Source organism: Eschrichtius robustus, chromosome 4 (assembly GCF_028021215.1).
Source record: "Eschrichtius robustus isolate mEscRob2 chromosome 4, mEscRob2.pri, whole genome shotgun sequence".
NCBI lineage: Eukaryota > Metazoa > Chordata > Mammalia > Artiodactyla > Eschrichtiidae > Eschrichtius > Eschrichtius robustus.
The window spans coordinates 59628072-59653484 of NC_090827.1; the positions used below are offsets into that span (position 1 = coordinate 59628072).

Here is a 25413-nt window from a genome sequence, read left to right on the forward strand (position 1 = left end):
TTTTCCAAAGACTATATTACTCATTGACGTAATCAGACTGATTTGTGCTCTCCTTTCAGATAGAAGAGCTGGAGAAGCAGTTAGTTCTTGCGAACTCAGAACTAACGGAAGCACGGACGGAACGCGATCAGTTCAGTCAGGAATCTGGAAATCTGGATGATCAACTTCAAAAGCTCTTGGCAAGTTGATGCTCTGAAATATGAATGAGATTAGTTCTGGGAAATTTTTACCACAATAGTTCACAAAACTAGTTTCATTTGTAAAATTACAAATTTTACAACATAGTTGTACATTTTTATGCACAACACAATATCCTAGACACTATTCAAGTTTTACATATAAAATATAGTATTCTATACTTTAAGCAGAACTGTTAGGGCTTAAAAGTTAGGTGAAGCTGATCTTCAAACAGCCATAGTCTTTCAATTAGGTACTGTGTTCTGCTAAATTGAAGTAATGTTCAGTGTTCATTTCAAAGCCAAACAACATCCAAAACACATACAAATTATGTATAAAGAAAATTTAAATGCAAGTTCAGGTAAAAAAAAAATTTTTAGAAGGAAAGAAAAGAGGATTCTGAGACTAGTGAACCAGATTCTGCCCTCTGTTTAGGGGTACTACAGGCTGAGAAGTTTAGGAAAGGAGATGTTAGTATCCCTTCGTGTGATATTTATTAGAGGTCCTATAGAATAGGGTTCTTTCTCCCCGCCCAACCTTATTCCAGGCTACAGCGCCCTCTGCTGGTAGAGCGTCCTTCACAGGCCGACAGGGGGCTGGATGAACGTGCCGTAAAGGGAGAGCTGGCAACTGGGAGAGAAGCTCTAAACCTTGGGATGATCCTCACTTCTTCCCCTCCTATTGCGTGTATCCCAGTGTCCTCATATCTAATTTGAAAATCTTGGAGGTTAAATGTCTGAACCGTCCTCATAACCATCCCCTCCTTTTCATTCTTGCTGCCACTACCCATTCATCCAAGCCCCTCATTATACCTGCAGCATGGCAGCATCTCCTTATTCGGTTCCTAAATCTAGTTTCTTCCCTCTTCCGTCCAGCCTGTATTCATCTTTCTAAACTATACCTCTGATTGTGTCTCTCTTCCACTCAGAAGAATTACTCTCCCCATAAAGTCAGACTCCCTGCCTTTCAAGACTGTTCGTTATCTGGCCCCAGCTTACCTTTCCAGTCTTTTCTCTCCACATACACCCAGTGCTCCAAGCAAACCCCATGTGCGTCTTTCTAGTCCCTTCTTCCTAATCTCTGCATCTCCAAGCTGTTCTCAAGGTCCAACTTAGATGCCTTCTTGAAGCATTTGATCTCCTTTTTGATCATTTCTCTCTGCTGTTCATTAGCTCTGTCTCTTCAGTGAAAAGCCACTTCCAGTTATTTGTCCATGTATCTCTCTCTGGGTGAAAAGTTCTCTGAATATCTGTGTGTCTTTTTTTTACATTTATTTATTATTTATTTATTTATTTTTGGCTGTGTTGGGTCTTCGTTGCTGTGCGAGGACTTTCTCTAGTTGTGGTGAGCGGGGGCCACTCTTCATCGCGGTGCGCGGGCCTCTCACTGTTGCGGCCTCTCTTGTTGCAGAGCACAGGCTCCAGACGCACAGGCTCAGTAGTTGTGGCTCACGGGCCTAGTTGCTCCGCGGCATGTGGGATCTTCCCAGACCAGGGCTCGAACCCGTGTCCCCTGCATTGGCAGGCAGATTCTCAACCACTGCACCACCAGGGAAGCCCCTGTGTGTCTTTTTTTTCTCTTTCTCCGACTATGGAGTTTTTGCCAACAGTAAACACTCACTATGTGTTTCTTGAGTAACTGAAGAGGGAGGTATTCTATTCACAACCCAATTGCCACTCCAATCCCAATACCAGACACTATTCTGCTATTTCTGAAGCAGTCAACCAAATTACTATTGCTGTTCCTTCAAGCTTTTCTTTATTACAGGAGTACACTTGATGTGAAGCATAATGCCTTTGTTAGAAAATTCAAAACTTAACAGGATGATTTGTATTTTCCTCTTCATTATATACTATTTGGGGTCTAGTCCATTGAGATGTAATGCTAGAAATTACAAGTAAACAAAATGTTATTCTTCTAGGAAATATTGTTCTTTTTTTTTTAATTTATTTAATTTATTTATTTTGGCTGTGTTAGGTCTTCGTTGCTGCGCGCTGGCTTTCTCTAGTTGCAGCGAGCAAGGGCTACTCTTCGTTGAGGTGCGCAGGCTTCTCATTGTGGTGGCTTCTCTTGTTGTGGAGCGTGGGCTCTAGGCATGCGGGCTTCAGTAGTTGTGGCACGTGGGCTCAGTAGTTGTGGCGCAGGGGCTTAGTTGCTCCGTGGCATGTGGGATCTTCCCGGACCAGGGCTTGAACCCATGTCCCCTGCACTGGCAGGCGGATTCTTAACCACTGCGCCACCAGGGAAGCCCGGAAATATTGTTCTTTATCAAGCCATTAAAAGGGAGTCAGATTCCAAAATCAAAGGCTTCTCAAATCACATAACAACTGCAGAGATGATGTAAGGAAGGAAAATACGAATTTTACTTTAATTATTTAGTACCAGGGGAAAAGCTTATCTTCGTTTCTTGTAGGCTGATCTGCATAAACGAGAGAAGGAGCTGAGTCTGGAGAAGGAGCAGAATAGGCGCCTGTGGGACCGGGACACAGGCAACAGCATCACCATCGACCACCTGCGGCGGGAGCTGGACGACAGGAACATGGGGGTGCAGCGCCTGGAGGCCCTCCTCAAGGCCGTGAAGAGCGAGTGTCAGGGCCAGATGGAACGGCAGGTCAGGCAGGGCTGGGCGGCCCCTCCTGGGGCTCCCCCGAAGTAGAGTTGTGGATTCCGTGAGCAACTTATAAAAACCTGTTGTTTATGTCTATGTGTTTGACGACTTGTTAAATTTAAAATGTTAAGCTTTATCTCGTTTTTGTCCATTGTTGAGTCACGAAACGCCCATCCGATTTGCCTTTTCATTTCCACCTAGAAATCGGTAACCTAACAATTGCTTATTTCAGAAAAGCATCAAACCATAGGGAGATCTGAGGAACAGCAGGGTTGAAGGTCTCCAACAGATGTTTTTTTGTTTTTGTTTCTCCCCCCGGAATTAAGGGGCAGGTTGGAGGGAAATAGAAAGAGCAGTTTGTCTTCAATCCTACCACACTTTCCACTATTGCCAGTGTTATCCTAACTTAAATTGGTGTGGAAAACATCCTCAGAGGAAACTTGCCAAGCTCCTCCCCACCCTAGAAAACCATTCTAGAGGAGCATTATTATTAAATTAAGGCCTCTCCACCTTGCTCTAAGTAACACATGTCAGTCTATGATCTCTGTGAGGTTCTGACAGCAGAACAACTTGAGACACTGTCAGATTCATGATTTCATGTTGTTGAGCTAACTTGTCATGTCTCTTGAGACCTCTGTCTGTCTGCCTAAGTTCATGAAATTCTTCCTTAACAATCAGATGGCAGCAATTCAAGGAAAGAATGAAAGTCTAGAAAAAGTGTCCTCTTTGACTGCTCAGCTTGAATCCACCAAAGAGATGCTCCGCAAAGTAGTAGAAGAGTTGACAGCCAAGAAGTTGACCCTGGAGAGCTCCGAGAGGACTGTGTCGGACCTGACAGCTTCACTCCAGGAGAAAGAGAGAGCCATTGAGGCCACCAACTCGGAGATCATGAAGCTGCGCTCCCGGGTAGACTTGAAGCTGCAGGAGCTGCAGCATCTGAAGAATGAAGGGGGTCACCTCAGAAACGTGCAGACAGAATGCGAGGCCCTCAAGCTGCAGATGGCAGAGAAGGACAAAGTGATCGAGATCCTGCGACAACAGATTGAAAACATGACGCAGCTGGTGGGCCAGCATGGACGGACGGCTGGCGCTATGCAAGTAGAGAAAGCCCAGCTGGAGAAAGAGATCAATGACAGGAGACTGGAGCTACAGGAAGTTAAGGTCTGTAGAGTGTTTTGGTGGTTTAGCTTCTGAAGTATCTTTTTTCCCATGAGTAAGTATGACCTGATTGACTGGAAAGGGGTTCTGTAAGATGATTGTGGACACTCTGAAATGTTTGAACGTATTTGTGTCAGTGTGCATATATGTTTTTGTGAGAAAGTTGCCATACTTTTATCAGATTCCACAAGGAATGGCCCCAAAATGGTTCAGAACTGCTGACACAAAAGAGAAAAGTCAGGAAATCCAGGTTCTTCGTGAAGCCTTTCCTGATCCCACAGTTTGAAGAAGTATTCTGTCCCTCTTCAAACAGACCTAAATTTGAACCCCATCTCTCACCACTCAATAACTATAAAACACTGGACTGTTTGCTGAATGTTGGCTTCTATGTCTGTAAGCCAAAAAGCAAACAAACCAAACAAAAACCCCAAAACCTATTGGGTTATTTGAGGCTTAAATGAGAAAATATGTATCAGGGATTTATTTAGCTTGGTTCCTGGCCTCTGGAAGATGTTTAGAAAATATTAGTTCTCTTCCCCCATTCCATTCTCCTTCTGAACCTTATCATACTGCATTTGTACCTGTTATAGCCTGGATCACGTTCTGTATTGCACTGTATGTGTGTGTGTGTGTGTGTGTGTGTGTGTGTGTGTATAAATAGCAGTGTCTCCTCTTCCCTATAAGACTGCAGACTTCTTCAAGCAGGGTACACATCTTATTCATCTTTGTACTCCTGCCCCAGGACTTTGTGCCTTGCACCCAGCAGATGCTCAGTAAGTATTTATCAAAGTTTAAAACTATTGAACAAATTTTTAAAAATTTGATTTCCTAAACTTTATGTTACCGGTATCTGCCACGGTAAGTAGTAGGAGACAAGTCACGTACAATTAATTTTTTTCTTTTAGTTTTACTGAGATATAATTGACACAATACTGTATAAGTTTAAGGCATACAGCATAATGGCTTGATTTACATATATTGTGCAATGATTACCACAGTAAGTTAACATCCGTCATCTCCTATAGATACAAAAAAAATTAAATACAACAATGTTTCTTCCTTTATGATGAGAACTTTTAGGATCTACTCTCTTAGCAACTTTCAAATATACCATACAGCAGTATTAATTATAGTCATTATGTTGTACATTACATCACTAGTGTAGTTATTTCTGTTATATCTGGAATGTGGTACCTTTTGACCACCTGATCCAATTTCCCCTCCCCATCCTTTCCCTGCCTCTGATAATCACAAATCTTTTTTTAATATTGATTTTATTTTTCTATAAATAAATTTATTTATTTATTTGTTTATGTTTTTGGCTGCATTGGTTCTTTGTTGTTGCGCACGGGCTTTCTCTAGTTGCGGCGAGCAGGGGCTGCTCTTCCTTGCAGTGCGCGGGCTTCTCATTGTGGTGGCTTCTCTTGTTGCGGAGCACAGGCTCTAGGCACGCGGGCTTCAGTAGTTGTGGCTCACAGGCTCTAGAACACAGGCTCAGCAGTTGTGGTCCACGGGCTCAGTTACTCCATGGCATGTGGGATCCTCCTGGACCGGGGCTCAAACCCATGTCCCCTGTATTAGCAGGTGAATTCTTAACCACTATGCCACCAGGGAAGTCCTGATAATCAAAATCTTGATTAAACTTTAGATGCCCGAGTTTCCTCATTCTAAAAATTGGGCCGATGGATTATTACCTGTCCTATGGAGATATACAAGTTCATTGCATAAAGACCTAGAATTTTCTAGTGCTTAAGTTTTACTTGATTATATCATACATTTTTTTTTTAACAGCCAAACTCACCATGAAAGAGACTTTTAAAGGCTTCTCAGTGGCCAACCCTTACAGTGAAAACTTTAGAATAGGTTTGCAGAACATGTTAGAGAAGAAAAGATGATTATTCCACCTTCTTGTTAAAGAAAAGAGATGGATTTCTAGTATTGTTAAGAGTACAAAGAAATGGAAGAATATGTTGTGTTTCATACTCTGTAAATTAAATCAATTTTACGTTCACAAAAACATTATGAGGTATGTACATTATTGTCCCATTTTGCAGATGAGAAAACTGAGAAATGGAGACATTAAATAGCTTGCCTGAGAACAACACTACCTCGGGATTTGGTCCTTGGCAGTGTACTAGTAAACACTACAGTGCAGTGGTTCTCAATCACCTGAGAACTAGAAGTTCTCAGTCACCTGGACTGAAAACCAGAATCACCAGGAGGGCTTGTTAAAACACAGACTGCTGGGCGCCAGCCCCAGGGTTTCTGATTCAGTAGGTCTGGGACGGGGCCTGAAATCTAGTGTTTCTAAACACATTTCCATCTGATGCTGGTCTGGAGAGCATAGGTCAAGTTCTGATATTAGAGTATCCCAGAGCAGTGTGCATTACTGTGACTAAAGTGGCCAATGAAGCCTTCCAAGAGAAGTGGGGACTTGAAATGGTAAAAACTAGGCAAAGAGGAGGAAAGAAGGCATTCCTAGCAAGGGGAAGTAGCTCAGTCTATACCTTATCCTACAGGTAGTGTGGGAGCTGTTAAAAGTTTTGGGTAGAGAAGATAAGGTGACATGAAAAAGGCAATGTTGGGGGTAGGTTAATCTGACGAAGTTTGGATACAGAATTTAAAGGTAGATTAGACAGGGTAGAAACCAATTTTTTTTTTTAAGTTTTTTTTTTTTAAGTTAATTAATTAATTTATTTTTGGCTGTGTTGGGTCTTCGTTTCTGCGCGAGGGCTCTCTCCAGTTGCGGCAAGCGGGGGCCACTCTTCATCGCGGTGCGCGGGCCTCTCACTGTCGCGGCCTCTCTCGCTGCGGAGCGCAGGCTCCGGACGCGCAGGCTCAGCAGTTGTGGCTCACGGGCCTAGTCGCTCCGCGGCATGTGGGATCTTCCCGGACCAGGGCTCGAACCCGTGTCCCCTGCATTGGCAGGCAGACTCTCAACCGCTGCGCCACCAGGGACGCCCGAAACTAATTTTTAATTCCCAAATAGGGAACTGGAGCGGCTTCAGGGAAAGATTTCCTAGTTGAAAAGAGCTTCACACAGATGCACAGAATGTAAGTTAAAAACTTGAGCTTTTACGCTATATCCACTTCCCTCCACAATCCAGCGAGGACGAAAGGAGGGGAATCCTAGCCCTAGAAGGTATGGTTTCTCTCACCTCTTTAGGCTGGGGCCTGCGCACACTGACAGCAAAGGAGCAGGGTAAGCTCTCTTCTAGCAACTGCAGGGCCTCACAGCTGGATCCTTTCTTCCAAGGCTGAAAAAGGACCAAATGTCCATCAGCTGACCCCACCAGTTGGGACAGAAGTAGCATATGCCCAGTACATGTTGTGATGCCGCAGGCTGTCCCAGGAAAGCCCTACCCCTCCGTCACCCCATGAGTGCAGCTGGATCTAGGGTGACAGTTACCGGGAGTGGCTAGGCAATCTGGGATCAGATGGCCTTGTTTAGGGCCCTTACTGCCCAAGCCCGTCACAGGTGGGAGCGAGACAAGCTCGTAGCTCTCCACCGATCCTTTCTGCAACAGCTAAAAAAGCCTGTCACGTGTTACATTTCAAATATAGCATTGGCCTATACATTTAAACTGCATTAGCTAGTATTATATTTAAGGCCAACAGGCCGTAATTTGAGGGCACAATCTGATGACAAATAAGGAAGTTTGTTTTCAAATGGTGTTTGCTCAGAAGGATCTAGGCCGGCTCTGTCCACTAGAAATGTGATGTCAGCCACATATATAATTTAAAATTTTTTAGTAGACACGTATAAAGAAACCGGTGAAATTAATAACATTTTATTTTACTCATATCCAAATAGGGTGATATTTTTACATTGTAAGCAGTATCCCAAATTGAGATATTTTAATTTTTTTTAATATAGAGTCTGAAATCTGGTGTTTGAAATCTCCACTTAGATTAACCACACTTAAAGTGCTCAACAGTCACATGTAGCTAGTGGCTATTGTACTAGACAGTGCAGACCTAGGTCTGGGAAGAGAGGGGTTCATCCTGGGAAGGCTTACCAGCGTAAATAGAGACCAGTTTTGAGCCAGTTGTAGGAATCCACATGAGAGGTATGATAATCCACATTGGAGGTTGGGGAAGGTTTAGTTGATTATAAGGGGTCAGGGGAAAGGGAAACACATAGGAGACTTTGAGTTTTCAAAGACACTTAGGTGTCTGAGGGACTTAGAATATGGTAGCACCCCTAACAGAAGAATTGGGAAGAAACTCGAGAGGAAAAGCCCTGTGAGGAAGGAGTAGGGGAATGGTTTGGTCAGAGTTTGCAGCAGGATGCCAAGCTGGGAATTCCTGGCAGTTGGTTGGAAATGCAAAATGAGAGTTTCCAAATTCATATTCCCTGCTCACTTCAAGGACCAGATCCAGCCCACCTTACCGGCTTGTTCTAGCAGGTGCCTTCTCATTGGTCTCCCACTTCCACTCCTCTCTTTGTCCCCACCACTGTTTATGCTTCACACAGGAGCCAGAGCTATATTTTTAAAACATTATGCTGTATCACTCCCATGCTCAAAACTGTCCAGTGGCTTCTTTCTCAGAAGGAGCTCTCACTCACGTCCTTACATTGCCTGTAAGGCCCATCTTGCCCAGGGCTCCCTCTGACTCGTCTCCCACCACTTCCACCCACTCTCACTCCACTCCAGTGTAGAGGACACAAAATCCTTTTCCTTCTGTCCTTCTAAATTCTCTGGGGCCCTGACAGATTAACAAGAGAAAGACAAACACAAGTTTATTAACATGTATGTTTCATATATGCATGGGAGAGACCCAGGGAAATGAGTAATTCAGAGAGGTGGCTTAGAATTCAGGCTTAAGTACCATCTTCAGCTAAAACAAAGAACAGTGTAGGGGAGGTATGTCATGGGAAGTAGACCAGGAAACCTACAGTAAACAAGGATGAGGTCTGTTACGTAGATTTAAGTTGGTGCCTCCCCAGTTGCTAAGATTCTCTCCTGATTTAGTCTTCCTCCCGTTCAGAGAGCGAGACACCCTTACAAATGGAGATTTCCTTTATAAATGTAAATTTCCCTTAAAGGTTAACTTCTACTGTTTTCAGAGCTTCTTCTGAGTTTGTTGTTTCTCAAAATAATCCTATGCCGAAGAGGCAGATTTTGGGGTGGCCTATTCTGGTCTCCTCCACCAGCCATTCTGACAGCCTCGCTGTTCCTTGAACACATTACCCGTGCCTGGAGCTGTCGCCAGCCTGCCACATGCTTGCTCCTTTACCTCTTTGAGGTCTCTGCTCATCAGAGAAGGCTTTCCTGACCAGCTGTGGCAGGGTCCCCAAGACCACTCACAGGGTCATCATTCGCTAGGAGGACTCAGCAGTACTCAGCAGATAGTCGTGCTCATGGATAGGATTTATTACAATGAGAGGATCTAAAACAAAATCAGCAAAGGGAAAAAGCACACGGAGGAAGCCAGGCACAAGCTTCCAAAAGTCCTCTCCGGCAGTCACGCAGGATATGCTTTATTCCCCCAGCCACAAGTTGTGACAACATGTGTCAAATGTTGTCAACCAGAGAAGGTCATTAGAGACTCAGTATGCAGGGTTTTTATACTGGGGGCTGGTCATTTAGGTACTCCTTAATTGGAGAGGTGAATACAGTCTTCTGAAAGGAAAGCAGGTGTTCAGCATAAATCGTTTTGTTTGCAGAACAGTTTAGGCAGAGTGGGCCACTTTCATCAGTTAGACTGGTGGGAACCCTCTCAAAATCCAGGTTTCCAGAACAGCCAACAGCCAACCTGCCTAGCAGGCTTTCATCAGGGTAACCGTCAGGCTGTCTTCCACATACCAACTTAGCTCATGTAACAGCCCTCTCCCTGTGTTCATTCTCTACCCTCTCACCTTTTTAATTCTTTTTTGTCCTTACTATTATCTAGCTATTAAATATTTGTTTCATCTGTCTCCTCTCACTGGAATGTAAAGCCCCACGAGGGCAAGGACATTGTTTGATTACTGCGATACACGGCCAGGGCAGGGGAAGCCTCGCAGGTGAGGTGTTTTGGGAGTAAAACAAGGAGGTACTCACCTAGGGCCTCCCCTGCCTCCCCTGCTACGCTATCCCCAACAGATAAAGTGGGGCCTGGCACGGAGTAGGTGCTGGTGCTCAATGCCTTTTTTTGAGTGAATGAATACAAAGAATAGGAATAATGAAGGGTTGCGGTCAGTGATACTGAGAATTAACATCTAAGGTTAAAAGGGAGTAAAGTATTCCTTTTGTTTTCCAGCTTACTATTGCTGCTTTGTATTTTATTTTTTTTTATTTCTTACTCTGTCCTTTGTGTTTATCCCTCTATTTAGGTTTTGAAAGATAAAAAAGATGCAAAGATACGGGAGCTTGAAGCCAGAGTGAGTGACCTGGAGCTGGAAAAGGTGAAGCTGGTGAATGCAGGCTCTGAACGGCTCCGTGCAGTGAAGGACATCAAACAAGAGAGAGATCATTTATTAAGTGAGGTGAAAGCTAGTAGGAATGAGTTGAACAGTCTTACAGGTATGTTACTCCCAATTCAAATTCTGCTAAAAAATAGGAGTGCTATCAGTGAAGTTCAATGAGGATACTAGGACTATGTGAAAGAATGGTTCCTCATCCCAATTACAAACGTGGATAATTATGCTGTCCCAGTGGACACCTGAAATCCTGATACGTCTCCTTGAAGCCCTCCCACAGCTTGCACTTATTAACCATTAACTTTAGTCAGCCTTCAGTGTCCATGAAATTCTTTACTGAGTTTCCAAGAGAAGGGTGAGGGAAGTGGAAACCTTGAGTCCTTTGAGTCAGATAGCTTGATTAGATGTTTAATAACGAAGCAACACATGTAAACAGACTTACGCAAATTTCTTGAAACAGAAAAATCCAAGGCCTTAACTTTTAAAAAGAAATACTCCTAGTTCACCAATAGTATGGTATAGGTATTGTCTACTTCACACACACACACACACACACACACACACACACACACACACACACACACACACACACACACACACGCATACATCTGTGATTCCTGAACATTTACTATGCCAGATGCTGAGACAGGCCCTAGAAACAACAGTGAGGCCCCCGGCTAGTTGGGAACCAGACCCGTATAGAACAGGTTACAGTGTAGTGGGTGAGGCACAGTGGACGTGTGCTGGCTGCACATGTGGGAAAGGGTAGAGAATCAGCCTCCTGTAGGAGGTGACATCTGTACTGGGATTGATGGAGGAAAAGGAATTTGGCAGGTGAAAAAGAGGTGAAGGGCAATCCAGGCAGAGAGAACATTATGGGCAGAAGCATGAAGGCATAAAATAACATAATGTGACCTCAGAAGTATTTATGGAAGTAAAAATACAAAGGAATGAGGACTAAGAAATGAGGCAGACAATGTGGAGCCAGCAAAAGATATTAAGAGATTGATGTCATCAGGTTTACATTTTAGAAGGACATTGTCAGCAGGTAAAGAGAGAAAGGCAAGCCTAAAGGAACAGAGGCCAACCAGTTAAGGAGGGTTTTGCTGTAGTCCCAGGGAAAGGTGATGAGAACTTGAACTGAGGCAGTGGCAGTGAGAAGGAGAGGAGAGGGAAGAATTAAGAATATTTTTGGAGATTGGAGGGACCGTGTATGTGTTTCAGGTTTTAAATTTGCAGTATTGGGAGAACAATGATACCAACAGCTGAGATAAGGAAACCAGGAGGGGTTGGCTTGCGGGCAGGAGGGTGAGACGCAGTCAGTGTGATACCGTTGGTCTGGGGGCACCAGGACATCCACATGGAAGTGTCTGGTTAGACAGAGTTAGATCTCAGCAGAGAGGTCTTGGCTCTGTTTGTTCCCTTTATATGTAAATCTATCTATCATATATAAATAGATAAATATAAATAAATAGATAGTTGAATAAGTGTGTGTGTGTGTGTGTGTGTGTGTGTGTGTGGGGGTGTGTGTGTATTCTTATGTATGAACAATGAATGCCGGGTATTTTGATAGTTACTGGAGATAAAAAAATCAGATAAGACACATGGCAGCCTCAGGTTACTTACCATGTGGTGGACATTTCATCTACCTACAGCTGGTGGTTAAATCTGTGTGGTAGATATGATTATCCAAGAAGGTTTAAGGTGAAATAGATGTGAGCCAATTGTACTGGCTGGGAAAAAGCAGTAAATAATAAGTGGGTAAAGGAGGAAGACCCACCCAAGCAGATTAAAAAGAGTCAGATGCCTGGAAATGTGTGTGTACATCTAATTTCTGTAACAAATGCTGTAACTAAATGGAATCTCTTTCAGCTCTAAAATTCTGTGATCATTAATTACAAATAAAATATACTTTATAACAATGGAGTAGAAAAAATTAACTATTATTGATTATCACGTTGTACAGAGGACTATGAAGTCTTAAAAAGGAATTTTCGAAACAAAAGTGAAGAAATGGAAACTACTACAAATAAGCTGAAAATGCAATTAAAATCTGCACAGTCTGAGCTAGAACAAACAAGAAATACATTAAAGTCAATGGAAGGATCTGATGGTCATGGTATGCTTTAGTAGATTTTTTCCTTTTGTTTTTAATTCCCTTGGTCTACATTTATAAAAACACAAACCTAGATACATTGCCTTTCACCTCTTCACAGGGCAGCATGATGTGAGAGACATACAACAATAGGTATCACTGATGGGTGTTATATAGCAGTAGTTCTCAGGTTTTTTTTTTTTTTGAGGGAAATTGCCATTTACTTAATTTAATCTTTAAGTATCTGAATCTTTCTTTTTCTGTAGCTATTTCAATAATTTCTAACAGACCTCAATGTCCATATATGCCAGTTAATTGTTTTTAAGGAAGTGTTGATATAAATACAGGTTACCAATAATTTTCATTCAACACCTTATTTTTCACACGTTTATTATCTACATAAACTGTGTATCTGTGGCTAATTGTCAGCTCCCAATTCCTTCTCTGAGATGAAGATGGGAGGGAGCCCTGGGAATTGAACTGCTAGGATGAGGGGTCCCTTCAACCACTTACCTGTTCCCTTTTCACCTTGCTGCCCATATTAATTCAGAGAGAGAAGGTTAGTTGCTGTTTCATATTATTCATATCATTGTTTGTATGGCTATATTAGCTGACTGTAAGAATAAATATTTAACTAAAGGCTACCTTTTTTCTATTTCTCAGTATTTTTTCATGTCAAAAGATTTACGTCTGTGCTTACTTCAACAGCACATATACCAAAATTGGAAAGATACTGAAGGAGATTACCATGGCCCCTGCACAAAGATGGCACGCAAATTCTTGACGTGTCCATATTTTGTGCGGTTCTTGGCGATTCAGCTCTTTCTTCTCTGGTTAACACCAAGAAAATGGTGGGGCTTCGAGAGATGACTCCAGAGGCCCATCTGGGGTCTGTTCCCTCGTCCCCTCCACCAGACAGAGTCCCTCCTCAGTGTGCTCCGGGCCTCGCCACAACTGCCCCAGTCACATTACCATTGTTAAATTAACTAGGTAATCCTGTATTTGCTTTCGAATGCCTGTTTTCATTGATTAAGATCACCTTGAAACAAAAAATTTATTAAGAAAATTACCTTTGAAGGCCAACCATGATCCACTTAATCAGACCAAAATTCTTCAAGGTGGTGAGAAAATGATGCAAATCAGTGTCCTGTGCCTGTATTAACCCTGTCTTTGACAGTTTAGCTATAAGAACTATTATCTTGTTAGGAAGAAGTCACACCTTTCATCCTCCAATAATTTGTTTTTAAAGAATGGCACATTTTCTTTTTCTTGTTACCCTCTAAGCTCTAGCTGGACCTAACTCAAAGCAGTGGCATTTTCAAACCTCTTTTCTCAGCTGACTCCAAGAAACAACATAGGGTCTCTGACTTTGAATTTCCAAGCAAGGATGAGCTTTATTTATCTTTTCAGTGGCCTGCCTTATCTTAAGTATTCATTGCCTACTGCCCGTCTAGAACATTCTCATCCTGTCACCAGTTTTAGTAAAATAATCACATATATGCTCGTACTGCCAGTTTGACTTCTGAAACAGCAGTGAGTTCCAAGCACATGACGATAACCATGAGATTGGAAATTGAATCGTTTGTGATATCACTGGGATCTTTTAAAAGATCACTAATAGTAGATGTCTTGCGTGGTATTTTATATATCAGTTTCTAGAAAAATTATTTTAGTAAAAATACTATATACATTTTTCATTTTATGACTGTATATATTTTGTGTGTATATATTTCCTATATGTGTAAGTATGAACTTGGTCAGCATTATTTATTACTGTTGGAGATACGGCAAATTATGATGGCCAATGAAATTAATTCTAACAAGGAATCACAAAACATCATCATTTATATACATTTCTGGGCTCAAAACCTCTGAGTAACTGCTGAAAATTGTTATATCCCAATATTGTGAAATCTGAAGACATTTTCTGTGAACACTTCCTTGAAACTGTCCGGGTGCCTTAGAGGAATCTTACCTGTCACCTTCTCATAATGTTTGACCATCAAATTATAATCACCGCTCAAAATTTAGAAACTTTAGAAACTAAGATACAGTTTAGTTCCTTTTTTTCCAGCTATGAAAGTGGCAATGGGGATGCAAAAACAAATTACAGCTAAAAGAGGTCAGATAGATGCCCTTCAGAGCAAGATACAATTTTTAGAAGAGTCCATGGCAAATGCAAACAAGGTAAGTCTCTGTCCTTGGAATGGGGGAAGCCAATATGTTCACTCATTAGTAAACTACAACACAGAATAGGACGTAGCAGAGATACAAAGTATGATGGAAGAAAGACAAGAGTTTATTTCTGACAGAGAGAATGAGGAGAAAGTTCCTGAAGGAACATTTGAGCAGGACCTTGAAAGAGCTAGTATTTTTTTTTTTTTTTGTATCTACTCTGGAATGAATTTTATTTTATTTTATTATTTTTTTCCTTGGTCCTCTTATTATTTTTTTGCATGTATCCTTTTTATAAAAATAAATTTATTTATTTATTTATTTATTTTTGGCTACGTTGGTTCTTCATTGCTGCTCACGGGCTTTCTCTAGTTGTGGCGAGCAGGGACTACTCTTTGTTGTGGTGCACGGGCTTCTCATTGAGGTGGCTTTTCCTGTTGTGGAGCACAGGCTTAGTTTCCTGTTGTGGGCTCTAGGCGTGTGGGCTTCAGTAGTTGTGGCGCACGGACTTAGTTGCTCTGTGGCATGTGGGATCTTCCCGGACCAGGGTTCAAACCCGTGTCCCCTTCATTGGCAGGCGGATTCTTAACCACTGTGCCACCAGGGAAGTCCCCATGTATCTATTCTTTTTCAAATTCTTTTCCTATTTTGGTTGTTACAGAATATTGAGCAGAGTTCCCTGTGCTATACAATACGTCCTTGTTGGTTATCTATTGTACTTTAAATACAGCAGTGTGTATATGTCAATCCCAGACTCCCAATCTATCCCTCCCCACGACCCTTCTCCCCAGTAACCCTAAGTTCGTTCTCTAAGTCTGTGAGTCTGTTTCTGTTTTGTAAATAAGTTCATTTGTATCATTTTCTTTAGATTCTGCATATAAGCGATATCATACGATATTTGTCTTTCTCTGTCTGACTGACTTCATGATAATCTCCAGGTCCATCCATGTTGCTGCAAATGACATTATTTCATTCTTTTTTATGGCTGAGTAATATTCCATTGTATAGACGCACCACATCTTCTTTATCCATTCATCTGTCAATAGACATTTAGGTTGCTTCCATGTCCTGGCTATTATTAACAGTGCTGCAGTGAACATTGGGGCACATGTATCCTTTCGAACAATGATTTTCTTCGGATATATGCCCAGGAGCGGGATAGCTGGATCATATGGTAGCTCTATTTTCAGTTTTTTAAGGAACCTCCATACTGTTCTCCATAGTGGCTGCACCAATTTACATTCCCACCAATAGTATAGGAGGGTTCTGTTTTCTCCACACCCTCTCCAGCATTTTATTGTTTGTAGATTTTTTTGATGATGGCCATTCTGACTGGTGTGGGGTGATATCTCATTGTAGTTTTGATTTTTATTTCTCTAATAATTAGTGATGTTGAACATCTTTTCATGTGCCTCTTGGCCATCTGTATGTCCTCTCTGGAGAAATGTCTGTTTAGGTCTTCTGCCCATTTTTTGATTGGGTTGTTTGTTTTTATGATATTAAGCTGCATGAGCTGTTTGTAAATTTTGGAGACGAATCCTTTGTCAGTCACATCATTTGCAATATTTTCTCCCATTCTGTGGGTTGCTTTTTTGTTTTGTTTGTGGTTTCCTTTGCTATGCAAAAGCTTTTGAGTCTAGTTAGGTCACATTTTTTTATTTTTGTTTTTATTTCCATTACTCTGGGAGACAGATCAAAAAAGATATTGCTGCAATTTATGTCAGAGTGTTCTTCCTATGTTTTCCTCTAAGAGTTTTATAGTGTCCGGTCTTACATTTAGGCCTTTAATCCATTTTGAGTTTATTTTTGTGTATAGTGTTAAAGAACGTTGTAATTTCATTTTTTTTACATGTAGCTGTCCAAGAGCTAATATTTTAACTGCAAGAAGTAGGCAAAAGGATATTCGTGACAGAGAGACGGAATGGTTATAAACAAAACATATTCAGTTCTGCTCTAATGCAACATATGTGTTACTGAAATCACCACGCTATGCAAAAGAGTGCAATAAAAACCACCATGGGGCTCATCAGAACAGTGGGATTAGGAGCACCACACTAACGAACTTCATCAGTGACAAAAGAAAAACAGGAACCTAATGAAAATGGTAGCACAGTTTTACACATGTTAAATGGTTAAGAGATACATAAATACTACAATTAGGATGGCCCTTTATCTTAAAAAAGACCTGAAGTTTGCTTGTGCATTGAAGAACTGCAGCGTGGGAGTTGTTAAGAAGGGGTAGAAGGTGGGTTTCCTGTAACACAGAATGTGCATGGACATAGCTCATAACCCAGGGTAAACTGAGGGAGCTGATAGTTTGAAGAGTGTGTATGTATGCTTTTTGTGTATTTCTGTGCAGCTCTGTTTAGCTGGGTGCTGTTTTCTGCATTGACCCCGTATTTCTCATAAATGAAACTGTGCATAAGTAGATGTGAAATTTGTGTTATACTCAAATGTTCCCTGATAACCTCAATCACTTTGGAACAAATTTGCACTTTTAGAAGAAGAGTTATAACAGAACTGACTGTAATGGAGATGAGAAGGTAAACAGCATAAGCAGAAAATAAGGGCAACTAAAATAATTGCTTTCCCCGTACCGAAAATGCTGAAATACTATTTTTAGAATGAGGCTAAATATTAACAAATATGTACATACATTTGTGCCTACCCCTCATCATATGGACTTATTTATTTCCTGTGCTTTTGTTCTTTCGCACTTTTTTCTCCCCTCCATTTCTTATCCTAAATTTGTTCTTTTTCTTCTTCCATTATTTGCCTATTTGGAACCTAAAGCAGGGCTTATCCTCGTCCTCCCCAAGGGTACTTAGGGCAGTAAGAGGTTACTGCCTGCTGTCACCAGAAACACCTGCCCCCAGTAAAGGAAGGTGTTCATCAAAGCTCAATGACATTCCCCTCAAACGGGAAGGAGGCAGCTTGAAAAATTAATCCTTCTTTCTTTCTGCAGCCTCTTCTGCCTAACTCATCAGAAAAGGAAAAACTATTTGTATCCAAAATGTGTATTACAGTGGTGATACCTACTACCTTGTTTACATTAAACATTTTCTCTATGAAAAAAAAATATATATAGAAAGAAATATAGACTCAGTTAAGTTCAGGTTTATATTTTAACTTGATTACTATGCATTTGTTCTTTGCTACCCATTTCATGATGTATTTTAAGGGAATGAACTAATTTTAATGAAATTTTGTTAGATACCAAAGATTCTCCATAAGTTTATCAGTAAGCTCATTCTCATCACTGGATCACAGTGACTTTGAGGACAGGAGCTGTGTGTCCTATTTCTCTTTATGCCAGAGGGTCTACAGTAGGCATTTGTGAAATTAACATTTAACCATTTGTGAAATTAATATTCAACCTTGAAACAAAATAGAAAACCCATAAAGATTTCAAATACGTGTGTCTTCTTTAAATCTCTTGTGTCATTTTAAAGAAGTTTCAATTTGATTTGGTATGTGATTACTCAATCTCAATTCACCACAACACTGTCTCTTTTTGTGACAACACAGCTATTACATATTTCATAGGTTTTATCAAAGATTTAATAAGCCTAGAAAGAAGTAATAAACTAGTAGTGATAAAAATGAGAGAGAACATGGTAACGTAATTCTAGCAGCTCCTAACTCCAACCCATAAACAAATTAAGCTATAGTTCAGACCTTTGCATGATAGTTTTATATTTCCATCACATCTCAGCATCTACATCAGCATATTATTTCTGATATTTGCTCCTCTGTAATTGTAGGAAAAGCATTTTCTAAAAGAAGAAAAGACAAAATTAAGCCAGGAATTGAGTACTGTTGCAACAGAGAAAAACAAGATGGCGGGAGAACTAGAAGTCCTACGATCTCAGGAACGCCGATTGAAAGAAAAGGTTGCTAATATGGAAGTTGCTCTTGATAAGGTGGTTATTAACTAAATATATAAATTAGTTATCACCTAAATAGTTATTAACCAAGTAGAATTGTTCTGAATGAAAGCACCATGTTGATAGGAACCAAATCTGTCAAACTGTATTGTATCCCGGTCACCTCACACAAGAAAAAAACCGTATCCTGTACAGAAGGCTGAGCTTTAAAAACATAGTCATGATGCATACTTTTTACAAAATTATCTTTTTTCTGGCTAACAGGTCACAAGAGCAGTAAGATATAAGGTGTAAGATGCTCCTGGTATCCTTCGTGACCTGAATAACTAAAAATACCACCAATCTAACTTACCATCAAAGAAGGACTTGAATACTAGGTAGAATACAGTCTGTTAAAAACATCCATACAGAGATAAAGTAATGCTAACGTCTGGCACTTTGTGGAGTTCAAAAAGTGCAGGTAGGGAGCTTCCCTGGTGGCACAGTGGTTGAGAATCTGCCTGCCAATGCAAGGGACACAGGTTCGAGCCCTGGCCCGGGAAGATCCCACATGCCGCGGAGCAACTAAGCCCGTGCACCACAGCTACTGAGCCTGCGCTCAAGAGCCCACAAGCCACAACTACTGAGCCCATGTGCCACAACTACTAAAGCCTGTGCGCCTAGCGCCTGTGCTCTGCAACAACAGAAGCCGCGACAGTGAGAAGCCCACTCACTGCAACGAAGAGTAGCCCCCGCTCACCGCAACTAGAGAAAGCCCGCACACAGCAACGATGACCCAACACAGCCAAAAATTTAAAAAAACAACAAATAATTAATTAAAAAAAAAGAAAAGAAAGTGCAGGTAGGGAACACAGCTTAAAGAATGAGAAGGATCAATGATGACACTGTATTTGTCATTTCCATTTATTGTAGAGAAGTAAATCTCTCTTTGTGTCACCTGAAAACTCTAGAAGCCTAAAAATATACCAAGACTAGTTGTTGATTCTTGAGAAATCAGAGCCTTCATGGTGATAGAAAATGACCTGTGATCCCACCTATTCAAACTTAGGTCTTAGAACATGATATATTGACTCAATGAATTTCAGTTGTGTTTATTTTTATAGAAATGTTTTTACATTGCTAAAGCTGTTTGCTCATTTCATCCTTAGTTCATTCATTCTTTTGAGTGCCCTCCACATACTAAATGCCATGTAGGTGCTGGGGCTACAGAGGATAAAGACGTGGCCTCCAATTACTCTCAAGTTTTCTGAATAAAACAGATAAATAAATAGATAAATGTAATACCGTGTGCCAAGAACAGGGGAAGTTTCCTTGAAGAGATGGCGACTCTGCATTTATACATTAATAAAATAAAATTGCATAAAGAATGGAGGATAAACCACATGTGGTTGCTTGATTGTAGGCATCTTTGCAGTTTGCAGAATGTCAAGATATAATACAGTGTCAGGAACAAGAATCTGTGCGCCTAAAACTTCAACACACTTTGGATGTAAAAGTAAGATCTTTTTTCATCAAAAATAGTAGTTTAAGCAAAAATTATGCCTTGGTTTGATATACTTTCATATTTTCCCCATGTACTTTAGATACATTCAAGTGTACTTTTAACATTATCTAATATTAGCAATTATAAAATCTGTACATTGTACAGATTATACCTGTCCTTTTCATATATAGTAACAAGTTGAAGCACCATGCTTTATGTTAAGTCTATACTGAATGAGGGAAACATAGAAGTACCTACCTTGGGGAACCAGAGGTCTGTATACAGGAGGTCAAGTATGTTTGGCTTGTTTAGAGAATAGAAAAATGGTGTAATTTGCATGACAAAACATGTGTTCTTTAAAAATAGATTTTTCCACTGGAGTATATGTCTGTTTTTCAAGTATATTTTAAAATTGCAGACTTACTTTAAAGTCTCAATACTGGATATTTTCACAGGCAAGAGCACTCCATAGTTGGAGAGGATCTTTCTCAGTAGTCAGAAGTAGTGTGGAGTGTTTGGCAAAGTTAGAAACCAACGTAGTAGCATCCCATCTGAGATATGTTTTCACATCTGGAATGATTTTATCCATCAGAAGTGTGAAGGCATCTTCCTAAGCCCATGATTAGTCCCCGAAGAGTAACATACACCAGAATCATCTTGCTTAATACTTTAGCTTAAAACTTTGTAGAAGTTCAACATGTAAGACTGAAATTATATTTGCAAAAATACATTTTGATTTCACAATTCTCACTGTAGGTTGACAGTTATTTTGCTCACATGTATATTGTCTTCCAGGAACTTAAGGGCCCTGGATACACCTCCAATTCTTCTGTGAAACCACACCTTCTACAGCCGTCATCTGCTGCCCATTCTCATTCTAATGTACCGTCTTCCCAGTCTGCAGCCAGCTTCCTATCTCATGTAAGTAACTAGTCTTATAGTCTAATCACGCATGAAATCACACATGAAAATCAATTTCATTAGTTAATAGTCCTATTGTACGTATAGTAACAGGGTTGCTAGTAACCTACCAGTTATCCTGCTTATGCATTTAAATGAAAAGCATGCGCTGCAAAATGAAAAAGTTGAAATGGACTCTTTTCACACACATGAGTTATGTGCACTGATAAACTAGCTATCACACAGCAAGTAACATTCTATCAAACAAAAGAATATTATTAATATTAGAAGTTAACATGGTTCTCTCTGGAGACTGGAACTTGGAGGTGGGCAGAGGAAGGGAAGGAGACTGCTGCTTTTTGTTTTAAGTGTTATAAAATCACTTTACCTTTAAAGCTATATGCATGTTACATTGATAAAAATTAAATTAAACCGCTCTCCCCATGAAGCAAACAACAAACATAACAAAGAACATTTGACCAGGAGTCACTGGGACTTAAGATGTGTCTCTAACTACTTTGTGTGCCCTTGGAAACTGAGTTAAATGTATTGTTCCTTTTCATCTCTAATGAGGAGTCTGGACTATAGATCATCTCTAGGGTTTTCTAGAAGATCAGCTCTGAAATTCCATGACTTTTCTTTAGCCAAAATCCAGCCTAGTAATACATAGACTGTACTTGATTATAGAGAATCTCATCCATCACTGAAAAAGTACTAGTCATAAGTCTATTAAATTTAATACTTTAATTGTAATTCTAACAGCAGTAATGAAGTGTATTATCTAAATAGACTGTTAAGCATGTTTTATACAATTTCTTCCCTTAAAAATGTTTATTATCTAATTTTACACATTAAATGTAACATACATTCTTTGTTTTATTCACTGATGTGTTCCAAGCACCTGGAACAGTATCTAGCATGTGGTAGGTATTCAGTACATATTTGTCTAATGGGTGAATGAATTCATTGTAAAATACTGTGTTCAGGTCTTCATTGTTTCTACTGACAAGTCAGTTTTAAGTCTTATTGTCGCTTTTTGGGAGGTACTTTTTTTCTCTAACCACTTTAAAGATTTTCTCTTTGTTTTGGTTTAAGCAGTTTGACTGTGATGTGCCTATGTGTAGTCTTCTTTATATTTATCTTTCTTGGGGCTCACTGATCTTCCTGGATGTGTGGATTGATATCTTCCATTGATTTTGGAAAATTTTTATCTTTTATATTCTTGACAATTTTTTCTGCCCCATTCTCTTGTTTCCTTCTGAGACTTGTACTATTAAGTAACTTTATTTTTTAAATTGGTATGTGATAACTCCATTATCTGAATCCCCTGTGAACTTGTGACCATTGTTTCTCTTGGTTTCTAGTCATATTTTTGTCTGCTCTTTTTGCTCCCTTTTTTTCAAGACTTTTTTTTAGAGCAGTTTTAGATTCACACCAAAATTGAAAAGAAGATACAAAGATTTCCCATATACTCCCTGCCCTCACACATGCACAGCCTCCGCATTATCAACATCATTCACCAGAATGATGTGTTATCAAGGATGAACCTACATCGACACATCATAATCACCCAAAGTCCATAGTTTACCTTGGGGTTTGCTCTTGGCGTGGTACATTCTATGGATTTGGACAAATGTTTATACATAGGTCATAATTGACATATATCCATCATTTTCATATCATACAAAGTATTTTCACTTTCCTAAAAGTTCTGCCTTCCCCCCATTCCACCCCTGGCAACCATTGATCTTTTTATTGTCTCCCAGTTTTACCTTTTCCAGAATGTCATTGAGTTGGAATCATACAGTATGTAGCCTTTTCAGTTTGGCTTCTTTCACTTAGTAATATGTATTTAAGATTCCTCCATGTCTTTTCATGGCTTGATAGTTCATTTCTTTTTAGCACTGAATATTCATTGTCTGGATGTACCACAGTTTATCTGTTCATCTACTAAAGGGCACCTTGGTTGCTTCCAAAGTTTGGTGATTGTGAATAAAGCTGTTATACACATCCATGTGCAGGTTTTTGTGTGGACATGTTTTCAACTCCTTTGGGCAAATATCAAGAGCATGATTGCTGGGTCATATGGTAAGAATCTGTTTAGTTTTGTAAGAAACTACCAAACTGTCTTCCAAGGTGGCTGTACCATTTTACACTCCCACTAGCTGTGAATGAGAGTTCCTCTTGTTCCACAGCCTTGCCAGCATTTGGCAGAGATTATATAATCCAGTGGTTTCCTGAGAATGGGTGCATTTCATTCATTATGTGTTTTAAAACCTTGCATGTCTGAAAATACCTTTATTCTTCACTTACATTTGATTGATGTGCAAAATGTTGTTGCTATTGTGCCATTTTTATTCCAGGGCTTTTGTATGTGACCTGTTTGTTTCTCAAAGCTTTTAGAGTCTTTTCTTTACGTCTGGTATTCATTTCAGGGTGATCTCTGCTGGGGGTCTTTTTCCCTTCATTGTGCAGGCTCTTATGTTCTTCTTCTCTGAAATTTTCTTGTGTCATTTATTTGATCATTTTCTTCCTTCACTTTTTCAGTTCTCTCTTTCTAGAATTCCTGTTAAGTCACCTATTAAGCCTTCTGGATTTATTCTCTAATCTCCTTTAATTTTGACTTCCAATTTCCATCTCCTCATATTTTATTCCCACCGTCTGGGAAAACTCCTCAACTCTATCTTCCAAACATCTATTGAATTTTTTTTCTGATATCATGTATTTTAAAAAATTTCCAGGAGCCTTTTCTGTTTTTTAAATCTTCTCTTTATATAGTTTCATGTTCTTTTGTGGATGTGGTACTTCCTCATTTCCGTTTAAGGATATTAGTATCAGTTTTTCAATAATTTCTTCTGTTACCTGAATTATTGCCGTTTCTTTGAATTCATTTTTTTTCTGTTTGTTCTGATGTCTGTCTTTCATGTTGGAGATTTTCCTTCGCTGTTTGGTGATCATTGGCTGTCCATTCATATTTAAGACTGAGGCCCTAAAAAGCCAATGAAAAGCACTTTGTAAGGTTCACAGGATTTGTTAGCTAGTAGGTGGTTAGGTATTACTTTTTAGCTGAGGGATCCAAAGATTATCTTAGTTTTTTTTCTTGGTCCTGTTAATTCCCTTAAAGAGCGATTGTCTTACTACAGACTTGTAGATATAAATCTATCCGCCAGTATTCTGAGAGGTGAGTGGGGCAGGGAATCTGGGGTATCTATATATCTATAAATCTTACTTTATGCTTATATTTTCAGTTTGCAACCTTACTCCTGCCATGCCAGATATCCTTTTGGAGCCTCAAGTCCTTTGGTTCAACCTCACCCAGAGACTAAGCCTCTAAATGTATTTAGGGGGAAAGAACGAATTATTACCTGACTACGTGGGGAGTACACCTGGTATTCTCACAGCTTCTACCATAAACTTTTAGCCAGTCCTCCCATTTTGCTGCCCTGTCCCTTACCCTGGCCTTTAGAAATACACAAGGCCTCCATTTCCTGAGTCTTTCTGGAACACTCTGAGGCAGAGCAGCTTGCTGCTTCCTGGCTACTTCTGTGCAGGTACTTGATGTTTTACCTTTTTTTTTTTTTTTTTTTTTAATTAATTAATTTATTTATTTATTTTTGGCTGTGTTGGGTCTTCGTTTCTGTACGAGGGCTTTCTCCAGTTGCGGTGAGCGGGGGCCACTCTTCATCGCGGTGCGCGGGCCTCTCACTGTCGCAGCCTCTCCCGTTGCGGAGCACAGGCTCCAGACGCGCAGGCTCAGTAGTTGTGGCTCACGGGCCTAGTTGCTCCGCGGCATGTGGGATCTTCCCAGACCAGGGCGCGAACCCGTGTCCCCTGCATTGGCAGGCAGATTCTTAACCACTGCGCCACCAGGGAAGCCCTAGCTTTCTTTATTCTACTAAATTAATTATGAATTACCTATTTGCTTTCCATCTCCCAAAATTTTATCATCATTACTCATCTAATGTTATCTCTCCTTTCCTCTTTATCCTTGTTAATTTCTTTAGTGTCATTTTAGTGGGGCTTCAGACGGAGCAAAACTAAATGCCAAGTTTTACGTTTAAAAGTAGAATATTTCGGGCTTCCCTGGTGGCACAGTGGTTGAGAATCTGCCTGCCAATGCAGGGGACACGGGTTCGAGCCCTGGTCTGGGAAGATCCCACATGCCGCGGAGCAACTGGGCCCGTTGGGCCCGTGAGCCACAATTACTAAGCCTGCGCGTCTGGAGCCTGTGCTCCTCAACGAGAGAGGCCACGATAGTGAGAGATCCGCGCGCCGCGATGAAGAGTGGCCCCCGCTTGCCACAGCTGGAGAAAGCCCTGGCACAGAAACGAAGACCCAACATAGCCATAAATAAAATAAATAAATAAAATTTTAAAAAAAACAAGAATATTTCTATGTGCTTTGTTCTGCATTGCCCCTTCATTTATCTCGTTTCATTTTAGTCTTTTTGTTCCATGATTCTAATAATAGTGATTACTTACTGAACACCAGGCACTGTGCAGCATACTTTCTATAGATTATATA

At 40.4% G+C, this 25413-nt stretch overlaps 1 protein-coding gene and 1 non-coding gene across 3 annotated transcripts in view; both read left to right on the forward strand.

Annotated features, from left to right (window-relative positions):
- The window catches only part of CCDC158 (coiled-coil domain containing 158), an 86133-nt gene that overhangs the window by 20918 nt on the left and 39802 nt on the right, over positions 1-25413 (forward strand). For both annotated transcript variants that reach the window (XM_068542139.1, XM_068542140.1), the window contains exons 8-16: positions 60-179; positions 2591-2788; positions 3464-3946; positions 10263-10452; positions 12316-12468; positions 14519-14631; positions 18384-18542; positions 19909-20001; positions 20785-20910. In XM_068542139.1, the coding sequence (XP_068398240.1) occupies positions 60-179; positions 2591-2788; positions 3464-3946; positions 10263-10452; positions 12316-12468; positions 14519-14631; positions 18384-18542; positions 19909-20001; positions 20785-20910 (1635 nt within the window). The remainder of the gene's footprint in view (positions 1-59; positions 180-2590; positions 2789-3463; positions 3947-10262; positions 10453-12315; positions 12469-14518; positions 14632-18383; positions 18543-19908; positions 20002-20784; positions 20911-25413) is intronic.
- Positions 13137-13244, forward strand: LOC137764540 (U6 spliceosomal RNA). The gene has a single exon (XR_011074039.1). It is a non-coding gene; the product is annotated as a U6 spliceosomal RNA (small nuclear RNA).